The sequence below is a fragment of the Lygodium microphyllum genome, chromosome 24 (genome assembly GCF_053477565.2).
Source record: "Lygodium microphyllum isolate KBCC chromosome 24, Lygodium_microphyllum_v1.1.10, whole genome shotgun sequence".
Lineage (NCBI taxonomy): Eukaryota > Viridiplantae > Streptophyta > Polypodiopsida > Schizaeales > Lygodiaceae > Lygodium > Lygodium microphyllum.
The window spans coordinates 136,389,142-136,415,820 of NC_141158.1; the positions used below are offsets into that span (position 1 = coordinate 136,389,142).

Below are 26,679 nucleotides of genomic sequence, written 5' to 3' on the forward strand. Positions count from 1 at the left end.
GTTAACAGTTCAAGCTACTGTTCTCTCTGATCTATATTAGTTCTTCTTTTAGTTTAGACCTTGTCCAATTCAGGAATAGTAGAATGAAGAAGCTAAGATTTGGATCCCGCACTTTGTTTGCTGTTCTAAATTTGTCCAATTCAGAAATAGTAGAATGAAGAAGCTGAGATTTGGATCCCACACTTTGTTTGCTGTTCAAAATTTGTGATTGTTTATCATCTGCTAAATCATGTGGACTTTGGAGCAATGTCCATCTCTGTTTTTAGAGGGCTGGAAGAAAAAGAAGAAGAGCAAAAACAGAAGAAGAAACAAGGAGCTGCAAGAAACATCTTACCTTCTTCAGAAAGAATGCACCAAAATAGAATAATTTAATGTATCATAGCACTAGTTCCGAGATTTGAGATAGCAGCTTGTATAGTTGCCTCAAGAAATATTTTCAATGTAGCTGTCAATTTTCTGTCACTTTTCCTATTAACTCCTTCCTGACATGCCCTTGCCTTTGCCATTTCATTGCAGAGAGGGTTTCTTATTTGTATCTGGCTACCTAGTGCTCTTCTCCTCGTAGTATTTGAGGCAACTCCAAGCGTTGTAATGCCTCTCAATGCTCCTTACACACATGATGCATGCCATGTGGATGGGTAGTGCCACAATCATTTTTGAACCCTCGTTGCCAGATCCTTTTTAATCCCTTGTGTGATGATGCCATTCTTGGGCCATGACAGTCATCTTTGTGACAAATGCATATATTGGAACTGCTTTGAAGTTCCTTTTCCTTCTTGACATGCCCTTACTTGGACCGTGAGGCCTTTGTCATAGCATTGCAAAAAGGAATTTATCTTATTTCCTGGATACCTTTGATTGTTTCCTTTTCGATTCTTGAGTTGCTTTGCTCAACAATAGCAAGACTGCCAAAACCAGCTGTAATCAGGGTCTGTATTAAAGCAACCCTCTTCTTGATATCAAGAATCTAACCTGATTAGAATGTATACCTATTGATGTTTCATGTTGTTCTAATTTTGCACACAGGAACTGAATGCCGAGCCAGTTGTGCCTGAGGGTTTTCCCGGGTGGGTTGACATAATGAATGGATGGGGTTCAAAGATGATAGCAGCCGTGGAGGTTGTCCTGCAAGCTTTACTTTGTTAAGAACTTGACTGTGGCCCTGGGATATGCTTTCTAATTTGTTATTGTCTGGGCCAGGTTGTTGCAGAGATGGCAGCTATAGGTTTTGGGCTCAAATCAGATGCATTTACCTCATTAATGTTTCAGGTAGCATTTTTCTTTTCTGGGTTCTATAATTTGCTGGTCTAAAAGGATCAAGAGGTGCTCTTATTGTTTCTGAAGTTGTGCTATTTGAATCTGCAGGGACCACATTTACTTGCTCCTACAGGCAGTGACCTTAAGAAGGATGGAGAAGAGGGGACAATTCTTGCTGGTTATCACTATGACCTTAACTTCCTTACTATTCATGGTCGATGCAGGTTTCCGGGCCTTTTCATCTGGACAAAAAATGGGCAGAAACTGGAAGTCAGTGTGCCTCCTGGTTGCCTTCTCATTCAAGCTGGCAAGCAGGTTAATTTCGATGAGTTTTTGCTGAGTATTTGGACCTCTTGATATTAAACTTCACCTCATAATTAAGATTTTTGTGTTTCATTGGATAAATGTTGAACGTGCGGTTAATGGTGAATTTGTGCTAGATTGAATGGCTTACTGGAGGCGTTTGCATGGCTGGGATGCATGAGGTGGTTGTGAGCAAGAGGACTCTGTCTGCAGTTCAATCTGCTGCCCAAGCTGGTAGAAGCTTATGGAGGGTCTCATCAACGGTGAGTTATCCTTCAAAATTTGTTTTGTTTCCTATTGCTCGTGGATATAAAGAGGAATATTATCTCATTTGTGGTGCTGTCTAAAACTTTTGTGGTTGGTAACTGCAAATAGTTGGCAGTCTGGCAACCATGAAGAGTTAGACTTTCTCATGTAATGCGCTGAACTTGTAATTCTTGAAGCCCTTGTGGCATTCTGTGCTTTTATTCCACTTTTATATGGACTAATAACAGCAGTGTGATCATTGATGGGTAGAAGGGGGAGGTGCTTTGCCTAGAGAGGTTAGTAGCCAGGGTGGCTGCTTGACTTCCTACAACTTCTTACTCTTTGCAGAGTCAATGCCTTAGTTATTGCAATTCAGAGCCACAGGGCTGAGAGGTCTTAGGCTTTGGGTGAGTACTGAGACAGAGTTGAACTCCCAGTTCACAGATGACACAGCCCTGTGTGTAGAGGACATTGTGATGTCGGAGAGAGTGCTTTTGCATGGGGGCTAGGGTGAGAATCGATTGGCCCAAGTGAGTAGGTTTTCTCACAGACCTACAGACTGGGAAGTACACCTTGCCTTCTGATTGCTGAACAGAATGTAGATAATTGGATACCTTGGCTTCCAGGTGGGACTCAGTCACTATTGCTCAGTATTTACATCAGCTATTGATGCTACCGGTGGAAATTGACATATGGGACACACTTGGTCTCACTAGCAGGTAGGGCTTTGGTGATCAACCGGGTTTTGCTAGCAACAGCCTGGTGAATTGCTTCTTGCTGGTGCTTCTCAGCAGTTTGTACAGGTCAGGTTTGCTGCCTAGTTGGGGATTTTTTTGTGGTCTGGTTTGTACGGTCAAAAGATTCTTGGAGTGTGGCAGAACATTATCAAACACAGATTGAGGGATGTTCTTCTTGTTCTGGAGTATCAAAGCTAGGTCTTGTTGGGCAAGCTGCTGGTCAGAGGCCTCATACCAAGTGTACGAACTTAGAAGCTTCTCCTTTAGGAGGGTTTTCGAGGAATGCTAGCCATGCCTCTGAGGATATTGGATTTTACACCCTTGGATTGTTGGACGTTGAGAATGAGCCACCATAGCGTTGGCTGATGAGCACTTGTTCACTAGTCTAGATGCTGTTATAACCAGTTTGAATGTCACTAGGATTGTGTTTTTCCAAGCTTAGAATTAAGATTTGATTAATTCCTAGCTCTCTAGGCAAGCAAGACATCGCACAAGTTGTACAAGACATGCGCAGGTCATTATATTAATAGTCACATGTGTCATGTATGGTCATCTCCTTCTTGTGAGCCTCAATCTAAGTTAGACGAGGACATTAGGAGCTTTGACAGAGTCCTTTTCTGTAATTTCATTTGTTCGAGACACCTTAGGTGGAGGTCCACACCTGTCTTTGTCCTAGCAGCCTGTTTCTCTTTGGTCTAAGTAGGCATTTATGCCACAGCTAAAGACTGGTCTGACTTGCATTAAATGCAGGTTAGCCAGTTCAGATGGTGACAGCCTATTCATTGTCTCATTCCATCATTTCAATTGAATGCAGGTCGGGCCTATTTATTGTCTCATTCAGTCGTTTTCAGCCAGTCCTCTCCTCATTGCCTCATCCAGTCATTTTCAGCTAGCCCTCCACATTATTTTTTCTCGTCCTCCTGCCTTCATCTTGCACCCACACTGACGCCCCAAGCTGCATGTTGGGGCTGACTGTTGTAGCCTTGCATCATTTAGTTTTCAGTCATTCCTTTCTGCTGTGCACTTACACCTTAGTGGTAGGGGTTCAAGAGTTGAGAGCTAGAAATTAATTAATTGTTTAATGTGCAAGTGCAAAATGAACATTTAAATACTTGGGGCTTTTTTAACCTTGGTGCCAAAGTTTTAGTTGAAATATTAAATTTGCCTAGTAGGGTGTGCTAGGTTTGGGCAGAGGGAGGTAATTTTTGTGGCAGCCATGGGATGTAAGGAGGGGTTGTGATTATTTTTGCAGCATAGTGGCACTGTTCTCTCTCTTCCCTGCAACCGTGCATGCAAAGGCAAGCTGTTTTCTCATCTCCTTCAAGTGTGCTCAAGGCTGAATAATAGTGTGCAAAGCTGGAAGAGGTCGTGTTGTGCTACTAATAGCTGTGGGCTGCTTTGGGACAGCGTAGACTTGCTGTCCAGGGTTGCATGCAAGCTGTGTGCAGCTCTCTCTTTTCTCAATGCACATAGGTGTTATTGTTGATAGTTGCCTTGGATTGTGTCTATGTGCTTTTTCTAGTTTGGCACAATTTTGTGGCAAAGGACTGGTTGTATTCTCTCTTTTGCATGCAAAGAACGTGATTGGAAAGAGTTCAGTGTTTGGCACTAGTGATAGCTTGAAGCTTCTCTATTCAGTATAGGCTTGCTATTCAGGATTGCGTGTTGGCTTTGTGCAACACTCTCTCTCTCCAAACGGCAGAGAGTTTGTTGTGGGCAGCAATCTTGGTGTACTTGCAAGTGTTGTTTGAAGAGATTGTGTGGAAATTGAAGTTGTCAAGGCAAATTGGTCATTTTGATGCAGGCAACAGTGTTCGTGTGTGTGCAAGTGCTTTTTGAAGAGATTTTGTGGAAATTGAAGTTGTCAAGTTAGACGGGTCAATGTTTGTTTGTCTCAGTTGGTCAGAGCAACTTGTGGCTTAGTGAAGGGCTTGATTGGTTTGTAAAGATTAGGTACAAGAACAAGATGTTGGTTAGATTTAGCTAGTGGCTGAGACGTAAGGTTTTAGAGCAAAAATCAAGTTCTGTGCACTGAGTTTGATTGACTCTAGTAATCTTAAAGAAATGTTGCAAGGAGTGCCAAGCTTTGGGGGCAATCCTTATTTCGTCTTTCTAAATAGGAGCATTGTAGCTCCCTTGGATTAATGCGTTAATTGTTTTATTGCTGATTGCATGATTAAGGTTAAGTGTTTTGTAAATTAAGTTTATGATTATTGCCGTTTGGGTTCTGTAAAGACCGGTTTCATGGTTCTGTCACCAAGATGTCACCAACTTTCTTGGGGCATCAGGAGGCGGGGGTCTCCATGATTGCTTAGGCGCAAACGCTTAAATCTTATCTCAGCCATATGTGTTTACATGCATGGAGTATTTCATTTGTCCATGGTTTACAATTACCATTAGCTGTGGGTCCTATGGGATGGCCATACATGGAGTGAAGTAAATCATTAAGAGAAACATGTAAGAATACTACAAGTTGGTGTATTTTGGGTGCATGTTTGGTTGCATTGAGTGTTTTTTTGTTTACATTGAATGCTTTTTGATGCTCATGATGTTTCATCAATTGTGGATCCTTTGGGATGGCCATGGGTGTTACTTTTGTAAAGTTGAATGGATCCCTTGTATAGCCAATAGTATGAGTCTTGTAAAGTAGCATGGGTCCTTTGGGCCGGCCATGAGCGTAAGTCTTGTAAAGAGCCATTAAGGGTAATTAAGGCATTTAGTGGAGCATAGTGCTTGTCAAAGCATTTGTGTGTGGTATGTGGATTCATGCTTGGTTTTGTTTTCAACTAATATTGTTAATGTGTTACCAATTGGTTTTTGAGCTTTTACTAGAGGTTTTGTAGGAACAAGCAAGAGGTATACGCCACACAAGTATGAGAGTGTTGCTCAATTGTGTGAGATTATTGCTTCTTTGCAAAGGTACAATTAGTATATGTTATTGTCATAAGAGGTGTCTTTGCTCAGTGATTCTTTTGTCAGAGTGCAGCGGTGCGGAAGCGTAGGACTGAGAGTGAGAGAACGCAGAGAGAGAAGGGAGAGAAAGAGACAGTGTACACTGAAGATCTGCTGTATAAAGAATGCTGAATACAAAGATATACACGGGCGCAGTGTGCTGGACTGCGTGTCTCCACCCCGACGATGCGACCTGCTGTCCACCTCGAAGTCTGCTGCAGTCTGCACTGTCTGCTGTCTGAAATCTGCGAACAGAGACAGAGATCTGCACGGCACCGGTCTGTAATCTGCGACAGAGAATGAATACCAGACTGCTGAAAACGTCAGCAATAAATAGGCGAAAATCTGCCTAGAATGGGGCGCCAAAATAGGGCGCAGCCTGATAAAAATCAGCTGCAGGCAGTCGGACTGCCACGTGGCAGTCCGACTGCACAGTCCGACTGCACAGTCCGACTGTGCAGCTGGACTGTGCAGCTGCTGCCTGCCTGAAACCAGGCTATGATCTCTGACACCCCCTCTCAGAGCCTGGACAGGGCAGAAGCCTGAGGGATCTGGAATGTTGCCGAAGTAGAGCCTGAGGAAGCGCCTTCGTAAACAAATCCGCAAGATTATTCTCCGTCTTGCAATACTCCACAGTGATGGTCTCATCCAAAAGCTTTTCTCGGATGAAGTGGTACTGGATCTCAATGTGCTTCGTCCGGGCATGAAAAACAGGATTCCTCGCCAAGGCAATGCAACTCTCATTGTCACATCGCAGCAATGTAGGACGAGTCTGGGGGCACCCAAGCTCCTTCAACAGTCTCCGAAGCCACACAACCTCGCATGTGGTGGAGGACGCAGCCCGATACTCCGCCTCAGTAGACGAAAGGGCTACCGTGGGCTGCTTCTTGCTACTCCATGAAATAACACCTGCACCCAAAGTAAAGCAGTAACCTGTGGTAGACCGCCTGTGGTCCACGTCACCGGCCCAATCCGAGTCGCTCCAACCTGCAAGTACAAGATCTGACCCATCTGTCCCTGCGGGGTAATGAATCCCCAAATCAGACGTCCCCCTCAGATACCGAAGTATCCTCTGAGCAGCCTGCCAATGTACCGTCTTAGGTTCACTCATGAACCCTGCCAAGAGCCCAACAGCAAAACATAGATCAACCCTCGTGTTGAGAAGCCAAATCAAAGACCCTATCAACTGTCGATAGCGGGAAGCATCCGCCAAAGGAGAAGCTGAGTGGGAAGTGGCCTTCCAGTTCGGATCCATAGGAGTAGAGAGGGCCCGACAATCTTCCATCTCAAAAGACACCAAGAGCTCCTGTACATATCTCTGTTGGGAGAGAAAGATCCCCCTCTGAGACTGAAAAATCTCATGTCCTAAAAAGAAATGGAGTAGCCCCAAATCCGTCATCTCGAACGTCCGATGTAAAGCTGACTTTGTCTCCTGGACCTGCTGTGCATCATCACCTGTGACAATCAAATCATCAACATATAATACAAACAGCACACAACCATCCTCGGAAGTGTGAACATACAGCTGCGGATCGGCCTTGGACCGCCGATATCCCAACTGAGATTGGAGGAACGAATCAATCTTCTCGTTCCAAGCTCGCGGGGCCTGCTTGAGACCATACAGGGCCTTCTTCAACCTGTAGACTTTCCCGTCCGAAGAACCAAAGCCAGGAGGCTGCTCAACGTAGATCTCCTCCTTCAAATCACCATTCAGGAAGGCCGACTTCACATCCAGCTGATAAACAGGCCATCTCCTATGGCCAGCCAAAGCAAGAACAGCTCTAATGGTTGCCATACGAGCTGTAGGGGCAAAGGTGTCATGACAGTCAATCCCTGGGCGTTGGGCAAAACCCTTAGCAACAAGGCGAGCCTTGTGCTTATCCAAAGTACCATCACTGAGATATTTGGTCTTGAAGACCCACTTGACTCCAATCACCTTCTTCTTCGGGGGGCGTGGCACAAGTGACCAAGTGCCATTCCTCTCAATAGCCTCCAACTCAGCTTCCATAGCTTTCTTCCATGGGGCGGACTGTAAAGCCTCCTTCACGGAGGTGGGCTCTCGATCCTGCATAACTCGGGACATCAAACAATAATTGGAGCACACAAGCTCCGAAGAATGCGCCTGGTGCCTCCGTGACCGCCGCGGACCATCCTGCGGTCCCCACTCCTCAGGAACCCCCTCGATCCCTGAATCACGGAGTGTGTCACGGGCCCAGCGAGGAGGAGGCCGAACCTTCCCTCGTCGTTCTCTATCAGTAGAAGACTCTGGAATGTCCACCGGTGGTAACTCCTCAGAAGGATCCGGTGGAATAGTAGACTCTGTGTCAGAAACAGAATCATAATCAAACGGCACAGGCTCCAGTGGAACTGTAGAAGGAGCCAAACTCTCCCCTGGATCTCCAAGAACGGGAAAGTCTACAGGTTGAAGAAGGCCCTGTATGGTCTCAAGCAGGCCCCGCGAGCTTGGGACGAGAAGATTGATTCGTTCCTCCAATCTCAGTTGGGATATCGGCGGTCCAAGGCCGATCCGCAGCTGTATGTTCACACTTTCGAGGATGGTTGTGTGCTGTTTGTATTATATGTTGATGATTTGATTGTCACAGGTGGACAGCAGGTCGCATCGTCGGGGTGGAGACACGCAGTCCAGCACACTGCGCCCGTGTATATCTTTGTATTCAGCATTCTTTATACAGCAGATCTTCAGTGTACACTGTCTCTTTCTCTTCCTTCTCTCTCTGCGTTCTCTCACTCTCAGTCCTACGCTTCCGCACCGCTGTATAAAGAAGGGAGAGAAAGAGACAGTGTACACTGAAGATCTGCTGTATAAAGAATGCTGAATACAAAGATATACACGGGCACAGTGTGTTGGACTGCGTGTCTCCACCCCGACGATGCGACCTGCTGTCCACCTGTGACAATCAAATCATCAACATATAATACTAACAGCACACAACCATCCTCGGAAGTGTGAACATACAGCTGCGGATCGGCCTTGGACCGCCGATATCCCAACTGAGATTGGAGGAACGAATCAATCTTCTCGTTCCAAGCTCGCGGGGCCTGCTTGAGACCATACAGGGCCTTCTTCAACCTGTAGACTTTCCCGTCCGAAGAACCAAAGCCAAGAGGTTGCTCAACGTAGATCTCCTCCTTCAAATCACCATTCAGGAAGGCCGACTTCACATCCAGCTGATAAACAGGCCATCTCCTATGGCCAGCCAAAGCAAGAACAGCTCTAATGGTTGCCATACGAGCTGTAGGGGCAAAGGTGTCATGACAGTCAATCCCTGGGCGCTGGGCAAAACCCTTAGCAACAAGGCGAGCCTTGTGCTTATCCAAAGTACCATCACTGAGATATTTGGTCTTGAAGACCCACTTGACTCCAATCACCTTCTTCTTCGGGGGGCGTGGCACAAGTGACCAAGTGCCATTCCTCTCAATAGCCTCCAACTCAGCTTCCATAGCTTTTTTCCATGGGGCGGACTGTAAAGCCTCCTTCACGGAGGTGGGCTCTCGATCCTGCATAACTCGGGACATCAAACAATAATTGGAGCACACAAGCTCCGAAGAATGCGCCTGGTGCCTCCGTGACCGCCGTGGACCATCCTGCGGTCCCCACTCCTCACGAACCCCCTCGATCCCTGAATCACGGAGTGTGTCACGGGCCCAGTGAGGAGGAGGCCGAACCTCCCCTCGTCGTTCTCTATCAGTAGAAAACTCTGGAATGTCCACCGGTGGTAACTCCTCAGAAGGATCCGGTGGAATAGTAGACTCTGTGTCAGAAACAGAATCATAATCAAACGGCACAGGCTCCAGTGGAACTGTAGAAGGAGCCAAACTCTCCCCTGGATCTCCAAGAACGGGATGCTTCTCACCCGTTGAAGAAGCCGGAACCTCCACAAACCGCACATCACGGCTAGTATATACATCCCGCTTGACGGGATCATAGAGTCGGTAGCCTTGGGACTGGGAGCTGTAGCCAACAAATACCTGTTTGCGGGAAGCCGCTTCGAATTTGTCACGGTGAGCTTTGGGAATGTGAACATAGGCATCACACCCAAAGACCCGAAAGTAAGAAACATCTGGCTTCGATCCAAAATACGCCTCAAATGGAGTCATCCCTTCCACGGCCGAAGTAGGAGATCGGTTAAGGATGTGGACTGCAGTAGCCACAGCCTCGGCCCACAGAACTTGAGGGGTCTGTCGGTGCTCCATCATGGTGCGCGCCATCTCGATCACACTGCGGTTCTTCCGTTCGAGAATACCATTTTCTTGTGGAGTATTCGTATTGGCAAACACCTGGTGAATTCCTCTATCTGCACAAAACCGAGCAAATTCATTAGAGACAAATTCACCTCCCTTGTCGGATCGCAAGGTCTTCAACTTCCGGCCTGATCGGTTCTCCTCAAAGAGAAGCCAATCCTTGAAGTGCGAGAAAGCTTCTGATTTTAGTGCCAAAAAGTAGGCCCATGTCATCCTGCTATAGTCATCCACGATCAGCATGAAGTACGAGCTCCCACGCAGGGACTCATTCCTCATAGGGCCACATAGATCCGTAGATACTAACTCCATCGGTGAAGTAGACCGCCGCGAAGCGGTGTGGGGAATGGCATCCCTATGTTGCTTCCCCCTTATGCAGGAGACACATGGCTGCTGGCTCACCACTATATCCGGTAACCCTCGAACAAGCTGTCCCCGTGACGCCTTCCGAAGATAATCATAGTTCAGGTGACCAAACCTAGCATGCCATAATTCAGACTGTGATTGTGATGTAAGAAGAAGAGTAGAGAGGGCAGTGGAAGACTTCAGTTTGTAAATGCCGTTCTCCTCATATCCAGATGATAGAACCTTCCTCGATTCACGATCAAGGACTCGCACTGTAGAACTGTCAAACTCCATCAGAAGACCAAGGGAACAAATCTTATGGACTGAAAGGAGATGGTACCCCAATCCTAGTACATGCAAAACCTCTGAAGTATGGGTGCCACCTCGGCCATCCGGAATAAGCTGCATCTTACCCCGACCTGCAATAGAAACTGAAGAGCTGTCTCCAATGAGAACTTGCCCACGCGAAGGTCGCAGCTGGGCAACACCATCTGATGAAGGAGTCATGTGCCGTGAGGCACCACTATCAATAATCCACTCTCGAGATTGGGAAGCCGCCATTGCAGCATCAAAAGCATTCGGTGAAGCGTCCTCAATGACAACTAAATGTAGAAATGCAGCTGATGAGGGTGCAGCCACCGCTCCAGAATCCTTGGTGTCCTTCTTCTTGGTGTCCTTCGAGTCTTTGTCAGGGCAATCCTTCTTCCAATGGCCAGTCTTTCCACAAATATGGCATGTGGAGTCTTTGTCCTTGTCCTTCTCCTTGTCCTTCTTGGACTTGTTATCCCCCTTCTTCTTCTTTTGGTCCTTCCCCTTCTTCTGAGAGGCTTGACCTGTCAACGCCTCCGTCTTGGAAGCATTCTGTCCCTTTAACTGTTCCTCTTGGTCCAAGACCATAGGAACCAACTCCTCCCAACGAAGAGTAGACTCTCGCTCCGAAGCAATAAGGGCAGAGTAAAATGTACCGAATCGTGGCGGCAACTGGGACAATAGTGTGATCGCCATATCTTCGGAGGAGATCGGCTTCCCCGCATTCTGAACCTGCATCTGTAGCTGCCTTAGCTTGTTAATGTGTTCCCTTAGCGAAGAAGACTTATTGACGGACAAGGTCCGCATCTGTACCTCCAAAGAAACCCTCTTCATCAGGGTCATCCGATTGTACATTTGATCAAGCTCCAGCCATATCTCACGAGCCACCGTCAAGTGCTCGATGTGAGCGATCACGGCTGTAGTGCATGATAGAAAGAGAAAGGATCGAATCCTGGCATTCAGTTTGTCCCAATGAGACTGGGCCCTGGCCAACTCCGCACGAGCATCGGAAGAGAGTTTGGACTCATCTCTTACCGAAGGCCGGTCAATATCTTCCTGTACCAACTCCGCCAAATCATAGGACTCCAGAATGGCCAACATCATAACGCGCCAAATGCGGTAGTTGTCACCGTCGAGCTTCTGATCTGTAGGAAGAGCCGGTAGGACAGGCACCTTCCGGTCCATAATTGCCTGGAACTCCAAGTCCATCTCTGTAGACATCTTCACCTGCAATGCCTTCTCAAACGCAAAAGCAGCCCCCTCTGACTGAGTAGGCTCAGCCTGCTAAGGCTCTTCAGCGTCCCGAAGCTCCTTCACCCGCCGGAGGCGATGAAAAAGCAAAACCTGCACTTTTAGGTTGAAAACTCAAACTTTCTCCGCGTCAAACAGCAGTAAACAGCAGCAAATCCACCACCTGTACTCCTTTCCTGTGCGCCCACACTCGTTTCAGCCTTGTTCCAAGGCGCAGCCCTCCTGTCTGCCCTTAAACGCAAAAAACGCAAATTTGTGTCGCGATGGAAACTCCTCTTCAGGTTGATTCTGCGCTCAGTCAGCCCTTAAACACTGCTCTGATACCATGTCAGAGTGCAGCGGTGCGGAAGCGTAGGACTGAGAGTGAGAGAACGCAGAGAGAGAAGGGAGAGAAAGAGACAGTGTACACTGAAGATCTGCTGTATAAAGAATGCTGAATACAAAGATATACACGGGCGCAGTGTGCTGGACTGCGTGTCTCCACCCCGACGATGCGACCTGCTGTCCACCTCGAAGTCTGCTGCAGTCTGCACTGTCTGCTGTCTGAAATCTGCGAACAGAGACAGAGATCTGCACGGCACCGGTCTGTAATCTGCGACAGAGAATGAATACCAGACTGCTGAAAACGTCAGCAATAAATAGGCGAAAATCTGCCTAGAATGGGGCGCCAAAATAGGGCGCAGCCTGATAAAAATCAGCTGCAGGCAGTCGGACTGCCACGTGGCAGTCCGACTGCACAGTCCGACTGCACAGTCCGACTGTGCAGCTGGACTGTGCAGCTGCTGCCTGCCTGAAACCAGGCTATGATCTCTGACACCCCCTCTCAGAGCCTGGACAGGGCAGAAGCCTGAGGGATCTGGAATGTTGCCGAAGTAGAGCCTGAGGAAGCGCCTTCGTAAACAAATCCGCAAGATTATTCTCCGTCTTGCAATACTCCACAGTGATGGTCTCATCCAAAAGCTTTTCTCGGATGAAGTGGTACTGGATCTCAATGTGCTTCGTCCGGGCATGAAAAACAGGATTCCTCGCCAAGGCAATGCAACTCTCATTGTCACATCGCAGCAATGTAGGACGAGTCTGGGGGCACCCAAGCTCCTTCAACAGTCTCCGAAGCCACACAACCTCGCATGTGGTGGAGGACGCAGCCCGATACTCCGCCTCAGTAGACGAAAGGGCTACCGTGGGCTGCTTCTTGCTACTCCATGAAATAACACCTGCACCCAAAGTAAAGCAGTAACCTGTGGTAGACCGCCTGTGGTCCACGTCACCGGCCCAATCCGAGTCGCTCCAACCTGCAAGTACAAGATCTGACCCATCTGTCCCTGCGGGGTAATGAATCCCCAAATCAGACGTCCCCCTCAGATACCGAAGTATCCTCTGAGCAGCCTGCCAATGTACCGTCTTAGGTTCACTCATGAACCCTGCCAAGAGCCCAACAGCAAAACATAGATCAACCCTCGTGTTGAGAAGCCAAATCAAAGACCCTATCAACTGTCGATAGCGGGAAGCATCCGCCAAAGGAGAAGCTGAGTGGGAAGTGGCCTTCCAGTTCGGATCCATAGGAGTAGAGAGGGCCCGACAATCTTCCATCTCAAAAGACACCAAGAGCTCCTGTACATATCTCTGTTGGGAGAGAAAGATCCCCCTCTGAGACTGAAAAATCTCATGTCCTAAAAAGAAATGGAGTAGCCCCAAATCCGTCATCTCGAACGTCCGATGTAAAGCTGACTTTGTCTCCTGGACCTGCTGTGCATCATCACCTGTGACAATCAAATCATCAACATATAATACAAACAGCACACAACCATCCTCGGAAGTGTGAACATACAGCTGCGGATCGGCCTTGGACCGCCGATATCCCAACTGAGATTGGAGGAACGAATCAATCTTCTCGTTCCAAGCTCGCGGGGCCTGCTTGAGACCATACAGGGCCTTCTTCAACCTGTAGACTTTCCCGTCCGAAGAACCAAAGCCAGGAGGCTGCTCAACGTAGATCTCCTCCTTCAAATCACCATTCAGGAAGGCCGACTTCACATCCAGCTGATAAACAGGCCATCTCCTATGGCCAGCCAAAGCAAGAACAGCTCTAATGGTTGCCATACGAGCTGTAGGGGCAAAGGTGTCATGACAGTCAATCCCTGGGCGCTGGGCAAAACCCTTAGCAACAAGGCGAGCCTTGTGCTTATCCAAAGTACCATCACTGAGATATTTGGTCTTGAAGACCCACTTGACTCCAATCACCTTCTTCTTCGGGGGGCGTGGCACAAGTGACCAAGTGCCATTCCTCTCAATAGCCTCCAACTCAGCTTCCATAGCTTTCTTCCATGGGGCGGACTGTAAAGCCTCCTTCACGGAGGTGGGCTCTCGATCCTGCATAACTCGGGACATCAAACAATAATTGGAGCACACAAGCTCCGAAGAATGCGCCTGGTGCCTCCGTGACCGCCGTGGACCATCCTGCGGTCCCCACTCCTCAGGAACCCCCTCGATCCCTGAATCACGGAGTGTGTCACGGGCCCAGTGAGGAGGAGGCCGAACCTCCCCTCGTCGTTCTCTATCAGTAGAAGACTCTGGAATGTCCACCGGTGGTAACTCCTCAGAAGGATCCGGTGGAATAGTAGACTCTGTGTCAGAAACAGAATCATAATCAAACGGCACAGGCTCCAGTGGAACTGTAGAAGGAGCCAAACTCTCCCCTGGATCTCCAAGAACGGGAAAGTCTACAGGTTGAAGAAGGCCCTGTATGGTCTCAAGCAGGCCCCGCGAGCTTGGGACGAGAAGATTGATTCGTTCCTCCAATCTCAGTTGGGATATCGGCGGTCCAAGGCTGATCCGCAGCTGTATGTTCACACTTCCGAGGATGGTTGTGTGCTGTTTGTATTATATGTTGATGATTTGATTGTCACAGGTGGACAGCAGGTCGCATCGTCGGGGTGGAGACACGCAGTCCAGCACACTGCGCCCGTGTATATCTTTGTATTCAGCATTCTTTATACAGCAGATCTTCAGTGTACACTGTCTCTTTCTCTCCCTTCTCTCTCTGCGTTCTCTCACTCTCAGTCCTACGCTTCCGCACCGCTGTATAAAGAAGGGAGAGAAAGAGACAGTGTACACTGAAGATCTGCTGTATAAAGAATGCTGAATACAAAGATATACACGGGCGCAGTGTGCTGGACTGCGTGTCTCCACCCCGACGATGCGACCTGCTGTCCACCTGTGACAATCAAATCATCAACATATAATACTAACAGCACACAACCATCCTCGGAAGTGTGAACATACAGCTGCGGATCGGCCTTGGACCGCCGATATCCCAACTGAGATTGGAGGAACGAATCAATCTTCTCGTTCCAAGCTCGCGGGGCCTGCTTGAGACCATACAGGGCCTTCTTCAACCTGTAGACTTTCCCGTCCGAAGAACCAAAGCCAGGAGGCTGCTCAACGTAGATCTCCTCCTTCAAATCACCATTCAGGAAGGCCGACTTCACATCCAGCTGATAAACAGGCCATCTCCTATGGCCAGCCAAAGCAAGAACAGCTCTAATGGTTGCCATACGAGCTGTAGGGGCAAAGGTGTCATGACAGTCAATCCCTGGGCGCTGGGCAAAACCCTTAGCAACAAGGCGAGCCTTGTGCTTATCCAAAGTACCATCACTGAGATATTTGGTCTTGAAGACCCACTTGACTCCAATCACCTTCTTCTTCGGGGGGCGTGGCACAAGTGACCAAGTGCCATTCCTCTCAATAGCCTCCAACTCAGCTTCCATAGCTTTCTTCCATGGGGCGGACTGTAAAGCCTCCTTCACGGAGGTGGGCTCTCGATCCTGCATAACTCGGGACATCAAACAATAATTGGAGCACACAAGCTCCGAAGAATGCGCCTGGTGCCTCCGTGACCGCCGTGGACCATCCTGCGGTCCCCACTCCTCAGGAACCCGCTCGATCCCTGAATCACGGAGTGTGTCACGGGCCCAGTGAGGAGGAGGCCGAACCTCCCCTCGTCGTTCTCTATCAGTAGAAGACTCTGGAATGTCCACCGGTGGTAACTCCTCAGAAGGATCCGGTGGAATAGTAGACTCTGTGTCAGAAACAGAATCATAATCAAACGGCACAGGCTCCAGTGGAACTGTAGAAGGAGCCAAACTCTCCCCTGGATCTCCAAGAACGGGATGCTTCTCACCCGTTGAAGAAGCCGGAACCTCCACAAACCGCACATCACGGCTAGTATATACATCCCGCTTGACGGGATCATAGAGTCGGTAGCCTTGGGACTGGGAGCTGTAGCCAACAAATACCTGTTTGCGGGAAGCCGCTTCGAATTTGTCACGGTGAGCTTTGGGAATGTGAACATAGGCATCACACCCAAAGACCCGAAAGTAAGAAACATCTGGCTTCGATCCAAAATACGCCTCAAATGGAGTCATCCCTTCCACGGCCGAAGTAGGAGATCGGTTAAGGATGTGGACTGCAGTAGCCACAGCCTCGGCCCACAGAACCTGAGGGGTCTGTCGGTGCTCCATCATGGTGCGCGCCATCTCGATCACACTGCGGTTCTTCCGTTCGAGAATACCATTTTCTTGTGGAGTATTCGTATTGGCAAACTCCTGGTGAATTCCTCTATCTGCACAAAACCGAGCAAATTCATTAGAGACAAATTCACCTCCCTTGTCGGATCGCAAGGTCTTCAACTTCCGGCCTGATCGGTTCTCCTCAAAGAGAAGCCAATCCTTGAAGTGCGAGAAAGCTTCTGATTTTAGTGCCAAAAAGTAGGCCCATGTCATCCTGCTATAGTCATCCACGATCAGCATGAAGTACGAGCTCCCACGCAGGGACTCATTCCTCATAGGGCCACATAGATCCGTAGATACTAACTCCATCGGTGAAGTAGACCGCCGCGAAGCGGTGTGGGGAATGGCATCCCTATGTTGCTTCCCCCTTATGCAGGAGACACATGGCTGCTGGCTCACCACTATATCCGGTAACCCTCGAACAAGCTGTCCCCGTGACGCCTTCCGAAGATAGTCATAGTTCAGGTGACCAAACCTAGCATGCCATAATTCAGACTGTGATTGTGATGTAAGAAGAAGAGTAGAGAGGGCAGTGGAAGACTTCAGTTTGTAAATGCCGTTCTCCTCATATCCAGATGATAGAACCTTCCTCGATTCACGATCAAGGACTCGCACTGTAGAACTGTCAAACTCCATCAGAAGACCAAGGGAACAAATCTTATGGACTGAAAGGAGATGGTACCCCAATCCTAGTACATGCAAAACCTCTGAAGTATGGGTGCCACCTCGGCCATCCGGAATAAGCTGCATCTTACCCCGACCTGCAATAGAAACTGAAGAGCTGTCTCGAATGAGAACCTGCCCACGCGAAGGTCGCAGCTGGGCAACACCATCTGATGAAGGAGTCATGTGCCGTGAGGCACCACTATCAATAATCCACTCTCGAGATTGGGAAGCCGCCATTGCAGCATCAAAAGCATTCGGTGAAGCGTCCTCAATGACAACTAAATGTAGAAATGCAGCTGATGAGGGTGCAGCCACCGCTCCAGAATCCTTGGTGTCCTTCTTCTTGGTGTCCTTCGAGTCTTTGTCAGGGCAATCCTTCTTCCAATGGCCAGTCTTTCCACAAATATGGCATGTGGAGTCTTTGTCCTTGTCCTTCTCCTTGTCCTTCTTGGACTTGTTATCCCCCTTCTTCTTCTTTTGGTCCTTCCCCTTCTTCTGAGAGGCTTGACCTGTCAACGCCTCCGTCTTGGAAGCATTCTGTCCCTTTAACTGTTCCTCTTGGTCCAAGACCATAGGAACCAACTCCTCCCAACGAAGAGTAGACTCTCGCTCCGAAGCAATAAGGGCAGAGTAAAATGTACCGAATCGTGGCGGCAACTGGGACAATAGTGTGATCGCCATATCTTCGGAGGAGATCGGCTTCCCCGCATTCTGAACCTGCATCTGTAGCTGCCTTAGCTTGTTAATGTGTTCCCTTAGCGAAGAAGACTTATTGACGGACAAGGTCCGCATCTGTACCTCCAAAGAAACCCTCTTCATCAGGGTCATCCGATTGTACATTTGATCAAGCTCCAGCCATATCTCACGAGCCACCGTCAAGTGCTCGATGTGAGCGATCACGGCTGTAGTGCATGATAGAAAGAGAAAGGATCGAATCCTGGCATTCAGTTTGTCCCAATGAGACTGGGCCCTGGCCAACTCCGCACGAGCATCGGAAGAGAGTTTGGACTCATCTCTTACCGAAGGCCGGTCAATATCTTCCTGTACCAACTCCGCCAAATCATAGGACTCCAGAATGGCCAACATCATAACGCGCCAAATGCGGTAGTTGTCGCCGTCGAGCTTCTGATCTGTAGGAAGAGCCGGTAGGACAGGCACCTTCCGGTCCATAATCGCCTGGAACTCCAAGTCCATCTCTGTAGACATCTTCACCTGCAATGCCTTCTCAAACGCAAAAGCAGCCCCCTCTGACTGAGTAGGCTCAGCTTGCTAAGGCTCTTCAGCGTCCCGAAGCTCCTTCACCCGCCGGAGGCGATGAAAAAGCAAAACTTGCACTTTTAGGTTGAAAACTCAAACTTTCTCCGCGTCAAACAGCAGTAAACAGCAGCAAATCCACCACCTGTACTCCTTTCCTGTGCGCCCACACTCGTTTCAGCCTTGTTCCAAGGCGCAGCCCTCCTGTCTGCCCTTAAACGCAAAAAACGCAAATTTGTGTCGCGATGGAAACTCCTCTTCAGGTTGATTCTGCGCTCAGTCAGCCCTTAAACACTGCTCTGATACCATGTCAGAGTGCAGCGGTGCGGAAGCGTAGGACTGAGAGTGAGAGAACGCAGAGAGAGAAGGGAGAGAAAGAGACAGTGTACACTGAAGATCTGCTGTATAAAGAATGCTGAATACAAAGATATACACGGGCGCAGTGTGCTGGACTGCGTGTCTCCACCCCGACGATGCGACCTGCTGTCCACCTCGAAGTCTGCTGCAGTCTGCACTGTCTGCTGTCTGAAATGTGCGAACAGAGACAGAGATCTGCACGGCACCGGTCTGTAATCTGCGACAGAGAATGAATACCAGACTGCTGAAAACGTCAGCAATAAATAGGCGAAAATCTGCCTAGAATGGGGCGCCAAAATAGGGCGCAGCTTGATAAAAATCAGCTGCAGGCAGTCGGACTGCCACGTGGCAGTCCGACTGCACAGTCCGACTGTGCAGCTGCTGCCTGCCTGAAACCAGGCTATGATCTCTGACATCTTTGCCATGCTTTGTAGGTGCACTAGAGAAAGTTGCCATTTTGCATGTTATTGGCAATTATGTGTAGACATAGATATGGCTAGGAAATGGTCAAATGTTAGAGCAATGGCAAGATGAGATGGCTTGTTATTGTGCAATTTGTTGCAACTTACTAGATGCCTTTGTAGGCTTTAGTTATGGGCTTGAGTTGGGGCTTTCGTATATGCTGGTGGGATGTAGCCTTCATTTAACTTGTTGATTGTGGGGATGAGTGAGGTAAGTCACACTGTTGATGTTGCAATGGGTCAATCTCTCCTTGCTGTGACTTAATGTGCTTGGACCTCTAGGAAGAAAATCATATGCAAATGTTAGAGTTGGATAGCCGTTAGGTATATCTACTATGTAGGGTGCTTGGTGCTGAATTATCTAGATAAAGCAATAGTTTCTAGCAAATAGTTCAAGGATAATAGACTATTGTTTCACCATCTAAGCAATCCAAGATACTTTGGAAGTAGTTCAATGTTTTAAGTTTAGGCTGCCCGGGTTTTGGCCAGCTAAGGTTTGCTTGGGAATCACAATGTTGGTATTTAGATTGGGATACAAGGGAATTTGCTTAGAGGCATTCAACCCAATGTAAAAAATAGAATTTATGTGAACTTTTGGTTTGCATTAGCTTTTTCAAGTGGAATGCATGGCAGAAGGCATGGCGCTCCAAGTATGCAAGGTGGAAGTAAGTGGGGCTGGTCTTAGAAACCTTGTTGCAAGTGTTACATGTATTGCAAATGCTAGCATGGTATTATGTGGAGCACCAAGGAAATTGCAACATGTAATAAGTTGAGAGAAAAGCTTTTGTTGTCCAAGATGATGCATGTAAGAATAGCAAATTATTTTTCCTAATGCAAGATAGACAAGTGATGACATGAGAGAGTACAATTGTGCATGTATCTTTGAATGATTGTCTAAAGGTTAGTGACTTGTGCACTATTCTTTTGAGAATGGATTTTTTTGATACATGGGTGTGGGCAATTGAGGCATAGTGTTGCAAGGTATTGATGTATTGATGCTACAATGAAAGTAGGTAAAACTTTTTTTGTACCCATTTCTTGTTAAGAATAGATAGTAGTTAAGCATGGCTATGAATTTTATTTTGAAACTTTCTAAAGCACCAATAGAGTGTTGAAAGGTGAGAAGGATCGAAGCTTGCTTAGAAGAGCTATAGCGGAGAGCAAGAGCAAGAAGAGAAACAGATGCAAAATGGCAATTCCAATAGTCACAATGTATGATCGGGTCTTCCTTTATTCAAACCGTCACTAAAAGAATAAAAAATAAAGTGACGGTGATGGATGTCCGCCACTTGTAGTGTGCAGTGGCAGGTACTGTCAGTGTAGTAATACATGGGCAGTTAGGCAGAGGTGCCTTTGTTCCCAACAACCTTCCACTTAAAGGCGAATTTGTCCGAGTGAGGAGTGAAATAAAAAATAAAAAAAAGATAGTACAATGTACACATGTACAATAGGATGAGGAAAAATATCATCTCATCCAACGCCCATCAATCTTCTGAGGAAGGCAAAGCGCTTAGTAGTGAGGCTGTCACTAGGTGGTGATACTTTTTACAGTTGCTTTTTTTATTTACTTAGATAAATATTTTATTTTTCTTTTCTTTAGTTGCTGTTGCTTTTTATCCCCAGAGTTCTCTTGGATTAAGCTTAGATCTTTGCAGGGCCAGAAGAGGCAGCCATTGGGATAAATTGGACTAATGGTTTGTGTGAGCCTTGGGACCAGATTGAATGGGCACTGAAGAATGGGATACCAGTGGTTTGGGATTGTGTGCTTAGCGAGTGGAGATGGTGCAGGACAATGAGTCTGGCCAAGACAGAAGATACACATGTAAGATTGCTCACGGAATAAAAGTCACCGTAACTGAGCCACATTACACTTTTTGATGTGGTTGCAATGATGGAAGTTGCTTAGAACAATTTGAGGAATGCAAGGATCACCATCCCTAAAATTTAGGGAGTTACTATTTTTGGATCCCAGAATCTGTTCGCGTCATTATCTTTGTTTTTGCACGAGGATTAATTCTTTGGTCTGTGTTGAGGTCAAATTTTGCACCGATCATGGAGAATTTTAGATCGGAAGGTTTAAACGGGAAAATTGTTACATGTATGTTATGTGGCACAAATTTCCAAAAGAGAGAGAGAGAGCATTTAAAAAAAAAACGTAATAGGTATAAGGAGCAGATTTGAGAGTGAAGTTTTGAGGAGTTGAGGGCAGATTATTGCAAGTACATCAGCTATGGAGAGTACTTCTTTGTCTTTGACTCATGTACGGAGGTATTTGCTCCCTTTGATCAACTCTCTCTATATTCTCAGAGGAAAGGCTCTACATGATGGGTTGATTCCATCGAAGGTACAATTTTGTGTTTTCCTTGCACTTTTGGTGAGGGGAGAGTCTCATTGTCCAGGTTCAGGAGCAGCTGTTGGCTTTTCCAATGCAGGAACTAAAGAAAGCGAGGACGGCATACACAAGAACAAGGTCTTTCAGCCCTGATTTAGTGTTGTTTGTGGAACTGTTTTATTGTTGGAATGATGCTAGGGTAAAAGGGATGTTTTGGATATGTTGGTCAGTAAGAACAGTAAATACAGAGTTCTGCAGATTGCAATTCTGCACATGAATCATTGTGTTATGGTCATAGAAAATGCTGTCCTAAAAGGGATGTCGTTTTGGATATGTTGGATAGTAAGAACAATAAATACAGAATTTTGTAGACTGCAATTTTACACATGAATTATCGAGTTATGGTCACAAAAAATGCTTTTCTAAAAGGGATGTTGTTTTGGTCATGCTGTATAGTTTTAATGCAGTTGGGATTTACTCAGGAAAGATGAAAACCAACTGTTCACAGGTTAAGTATTTTGAAACATTTCATTTTTGTAACTTTTCATCTTTTAATTGATAAAGAAATACCAAGAGGAGCGCCGGTCTTCGGGGCCAAGTGATATCTCACCTCAATGTGTTTCGTCTTCGCATGGAAGACCGGATTCTTGGCTAGCTGAATAGCACTCCTAGAATCCGAATGCATCGTAGAGATAGAATCAATTCCAAGGTTATGAATCAAACGGCCCAACCATATGGCCTCCTTGCAAGCCTCAGTGGTTGCAACATACTCGGCTCAGTGGTAGAGAGAGCCGTACACTTCTAAACGCTGGACATCCAAGAGACAACACCTCCAACATAGGTGAATACATAGCTAGAAGTGGATTTCATTCTATCTGCATGTCCTGTATAATTGGAGTTTGTGTATTCCACAACTGCCGTACACTTTTGAACCTTGGACATCCAAGAGATAGTATCTCCAGCATAGGTGAATACATAGTCAGAAGTGGACTTCCTACTATCTGTATGTCCTGCATAATCGGAGTTTGTGTACCCCACAACTCCTGTATCTTGGCTGCCATAGCAAATATAAATATCTGTTGTGCCCTTCAGGTATCTCATGATACCCTTCACGGCATCCTAATGTTTCTTGCCAGGTGTAGCCCTATAGCGTGCCACAACACCAATTGCAAAGACAATATTCGGACGAGTGGCTATGATGGAATATATCAAATTGCCCACTGCTGATGCATAAGAGATCTTGGCCATCTTAGCCCTTTGCTCATCTGTCTGCGGACAATCTGCTTGTGAGACCTTCATATAAGAAGGTAATGGACATCCAATAGGCTTCACATCTTACATGCGGAAACGCTCGAGGACTTTATGAATGTACTCTCTCTGTGAGGTAGAGTAGTCCTTTGCTCATCTGTCTGCGGACAATCGGCTTGTGAGACCTTCACATAAGAAGGTAATGGACATCCAATAGGCTTCACGTCTTGCATGCGGAAACGCTCAAGGACTTTATGAATGTATTCTCTCTGTGAGAGGTAGAGTAGTCCTTGATGCCTATCGCGCTTATGCGCATATCAAGAATGTGAGAGGCATGTCCACATTCTTCATCTCAAAGCTCTTTTTCAGTTGAGATTTAAGAGCATCTAGCTCATCATGAGCTTTTCTTGCTATCAACATATCATCCATATAAAGTACTAAAATAAGCAATGAGTCATTATGGACTTTCTTCGTGTAAAGACACGGATATTTACACGGATCCATAGCACTCTTGCTGTAGCTCCGTGATTGGATAAATGCATCAAACTTATGATACCACTTTCTAGATGCTTGCTTCAAGCCATAAGGACTTTCTTCAACTTGTCCACTAGGTACTTCCTACTAGGTTCTGCAAAGTCCTTAGGATGCTCCATGTATATCTCATCATGTGAATTCCTATGCAAGAATACAGTCTTGATATTCATTTGATACATGTCCAAGTCAAGCTGTGCAACTAAGGCCAAAACCAAGCGTAGGGTGGTCATTTTGACTACATGAGAAAATACTTCATCAAAGTGAACTCTATACCTTTGCTTAAAACTCTTGGCAACAAGTCTTGCCTTATAAGCCGGCTTGGGGTGCCCATGGGTACTTTTCAGCTTGTACATCTACTTGCATGGCAGAGTCTTGTTGCCAGGCAGGCAAGAAAACCAAATCCCAAGTTATATTCTTATGCAAGGAGTCTATCTTAGATTGCATAGCTCTCTCTCAGGAGTGACTGTCACCCTTTCGCATAGCCTCTTCATAGGTGAGAGGTTCTTCTGCATCTGTAACCAAGACATAATGCATCGAGGGCTCAAATCTATTAGGTGGACGTCTAGCTCTAGTAGACTGTCTCACGGCAGGCTCTGCTGTTTGTTGAACATCCTGTCCAACGCCTTGGCCATATATACCAATTGTTGTTGCAGGCTATTCAACTGGCTATGTAGGAGCACGTATCTCTACCACCTTCTCAAGTTGCCTATGCATCTTGTCTTTATGGAAGACTACATCATGGCTGCGGATGACTTTCCGTGCTTGAGGATCCCAAAGGCGGTAATCCATCTCGCTTGCATCTCCATAGCCAAGGAAAATGCATTTGATACTCTTAGGATTTAGCTTACTACGCTTATCCTTGGGCACATGGTAGAATATCTCACCTCCAAAGACATGTAGATGCGCATACGATAGAGGTTTCCTTGTCCATATCTCCTTTGCAACCTGGAAATCCAAACCACTAGAAGGTGATTTATTTCAGTTGTATTGATTGTCTTAGCCCAAAAGCTCTGTGGTAGGCCTGTATGGCTAAGCATACTGCGTACACGCTCCTGGATGGTTCTATTCATCCGCTCAGCCAAACCATTTTGGGGTGGTGTATAGGGGGCGGTCAATTGACTCTCAATACCTCTCTTGTCACATAGTTGCCCAAAGGCACGTGACACATATTCTCCCCCATTGTCAGTCCTAAGGCATTTTAACCTATGCTCAGTCTAATTCTCAATCAATGTAAGCCATCTTTGAAACACAACCAAGACATCTGACTTAAGCTTAATGGGATAAACCCAGACTTCACGCGAAAAATCACCAATAAATGTCACAAAATACTTTGCACCACCCATAGATTGACAGGGCATGGGCCCACAGACATCCGAATGTACCAATGCAAGGGGCTCACTCATGCGTATCTTACTAGACTTTTATGCGTATTCTTAGTTTGTCTGCCATAAAGACAATGCTCACATGAATCGAAACATGCATAGTCAAGGGACAGTAAGTACTACAAATCAGAAAGCATTTTCATTCTCTTCAAGGATATATGGCCCAAATGGGCATGTCAAAGAGATACATGTGGGATGGAACCCACTAACAAAACATGGTCAACAGAGGACCCATCAACTACAAGAGGATAGAGGTTGCCAGTCTTAGCACATCTAGCAAGCACAAGTTTGCCATGCATGATCTTCCAGGTAGAATCTCCAAAAGAGAAATGAAACCCAATATCATCAAGCTGCCCTGCAGACATAAGACTGCGAGTAAGCACAGATACATGACGTACATTCTATAACAAAAAAGTATTGCGAGTAGAGAATTGCAGCCGTACATCTCCAATGCCAACAATAGCAATTGACCTGTCATCACCCAAGCGAACTGAATCAGAGATAGTGCAGTAGGAATGGAACCACTTACGGCATGGTGTAACATGAAATAAAATGCAAGAATCCAAAAGCTAGCATTGTGTGTACATAGAGTGAACCTTGGTCAACGACGTAGCATCACAAGAACTAGGTGTAAGTATGTATTTCCCATCAGAGTTCTTAGTGTGCACGACATTTATCTCCTCTATTTTCGCATTGGATTTCGCAAGTACCATACTGCGATCAAATGACTTTTCTTGAACTTTGTCTTTTTCCTTCTCTTTGCGCTTTTCATTGCGCAACTCATGACACTGTGGGCGTATATGACCCTTCTTGTTGCAATGATGCCATGTCACATTAGCATTTCTCCCACGAGACTTGCTGTGCGACTTACCACGCGACTTAGACCTAGACTTCTGTGAGTCTCTACCACGGTCATTCCCACAGTCATTCTTTCCATTATCATCTTTGCCTCTAACAGTCAAAGCATACGGCACAGAGAGGCATCCAAGTTCTTATGGTTGATCTCTTCTTGCAGAAGAGCACTCTCTACATCAGGCAAGTTCAAAATAGTAGTAGGAGCACATAAGGTAGTGCGGAATGCATCCCATGACTCACTTAGAGTCCCAAGCAAAAACAATGGAGTAACCTCATCATTGAAGGTAATGCCCTGCGAAGTCAAGTTCTTGAGAATATCATGGACTTGGCTCAGATAAGTAGACATCGTCATATTCCCCTTCATGTGCAAGTCTATAAGTTGCTTTAGCCAATATATTTGTCTTGTTGGACTTTTCTTGTCATAGAGATTCTTGATTTTATCCCAAAGCTGCCAAGTACTCTGTGTTTCCTCAACCACATTGTAATGCACCTGTTCAGTGAGAGATAAGATGAGGGTGGACTTGCATAACTCATCAAGCTCATCCCATTCGTCATCAATCATAGTTTCAGGCTACTTGCCATGCATCCTTAGTGGCTTTATCTGGGATTTTTGCACCAATACTTGTCAAACTTGGCTATTCCAATAGTCATAATTCATACCATCAAGCTTAGTGATGTTGAAGATAGCACTGTCAGTGGAAGAAGATGCCATACTGCAGTCCAAAATGGTGCAGACAGTTCAAAACTGCTTGCTGTTTTCTGCTGTAAATAGCCAAAATACCACCAAAACCAAAGCAAAATGGCCACGAATGGATAGCTAATGATGTTGCCAACCAATTATCATCAAAAGTTCATAAAATCAGGATGATTCAGCATGAAAATTCCACATCAGTCCATGCATAACTGCTTGCTGTAATAAATTATAGCCAGGCACAATGAGAGCAAACTGTATGCAAAATGAATGCACCAAGTCAACCACTGAATGTCAAAGCATAACCGGCATCAAGCGGGCATAAATCAGCATGTGACAGTCATACAGACATTGAGCAAACACCCAAGCATGTCAAAATGAATCCGTGAGTAAGCCGGCTCACCCCCTGTGTAATATGGCAAAGTGTATACAACATTGGCAAGACCTGACACAAATAGGTGTATGCTCAGGGAGTGCAAAGCCCAAATCAGCCCAAGTACATCTGTGAGGACCACGGCATATCACCCATGCAACATCCAAGTGAAGATCTTAGTCTCAAGTATTCGAATGCTCAAGTAGCATAAACCGCTTGCTCAATGTTTATCAAGCGTATCAAGATGCTCCCACTGGCACAAAAGTCGTAAATATTAAGCAAAGAAGCTCAACAAGGG

General features: G+C 46.5%; 1 protein-coding gene across 3 annotated transcripts in view; it reads left to right on the forward strand.

The window, feature by feature from the left end:
• Positions 1 to 26,679, forward strand: part of LOC148015708 (2-oxoglutarate (2OG) and Fe(II)-dependent oxygenase superfamily protein) — a 59,455-nt gene that overhangs the window by 14,200 nt on the left and 18,576 nt on the right. For all 3 annotated transcript variants that reach the window (XM_087665862.1, XM_087665863.1, XM_087665864.1), the window contains exons 3-6: positions 1,027 to 1,119; positions 1,201 to 1,269; positions 1,366 to 1,572; positions 1,698 to 1,823. In XM_087665862.1, coding sequence (XP_087521988.1) covers positions 1,027 to 1,119; positions 1,201 to 1,269; positions 1,366 to 1,572; positions 1,698 to 1,823 — 495 coding nt within the window. The remainder of the gene's footprint in view (positions 1 to 1,026; positions 1,120 to 1,200; positions 1,270 to 1,365; positions 1,573 to 1,697; positions 1,824 to 26,679) is intronic.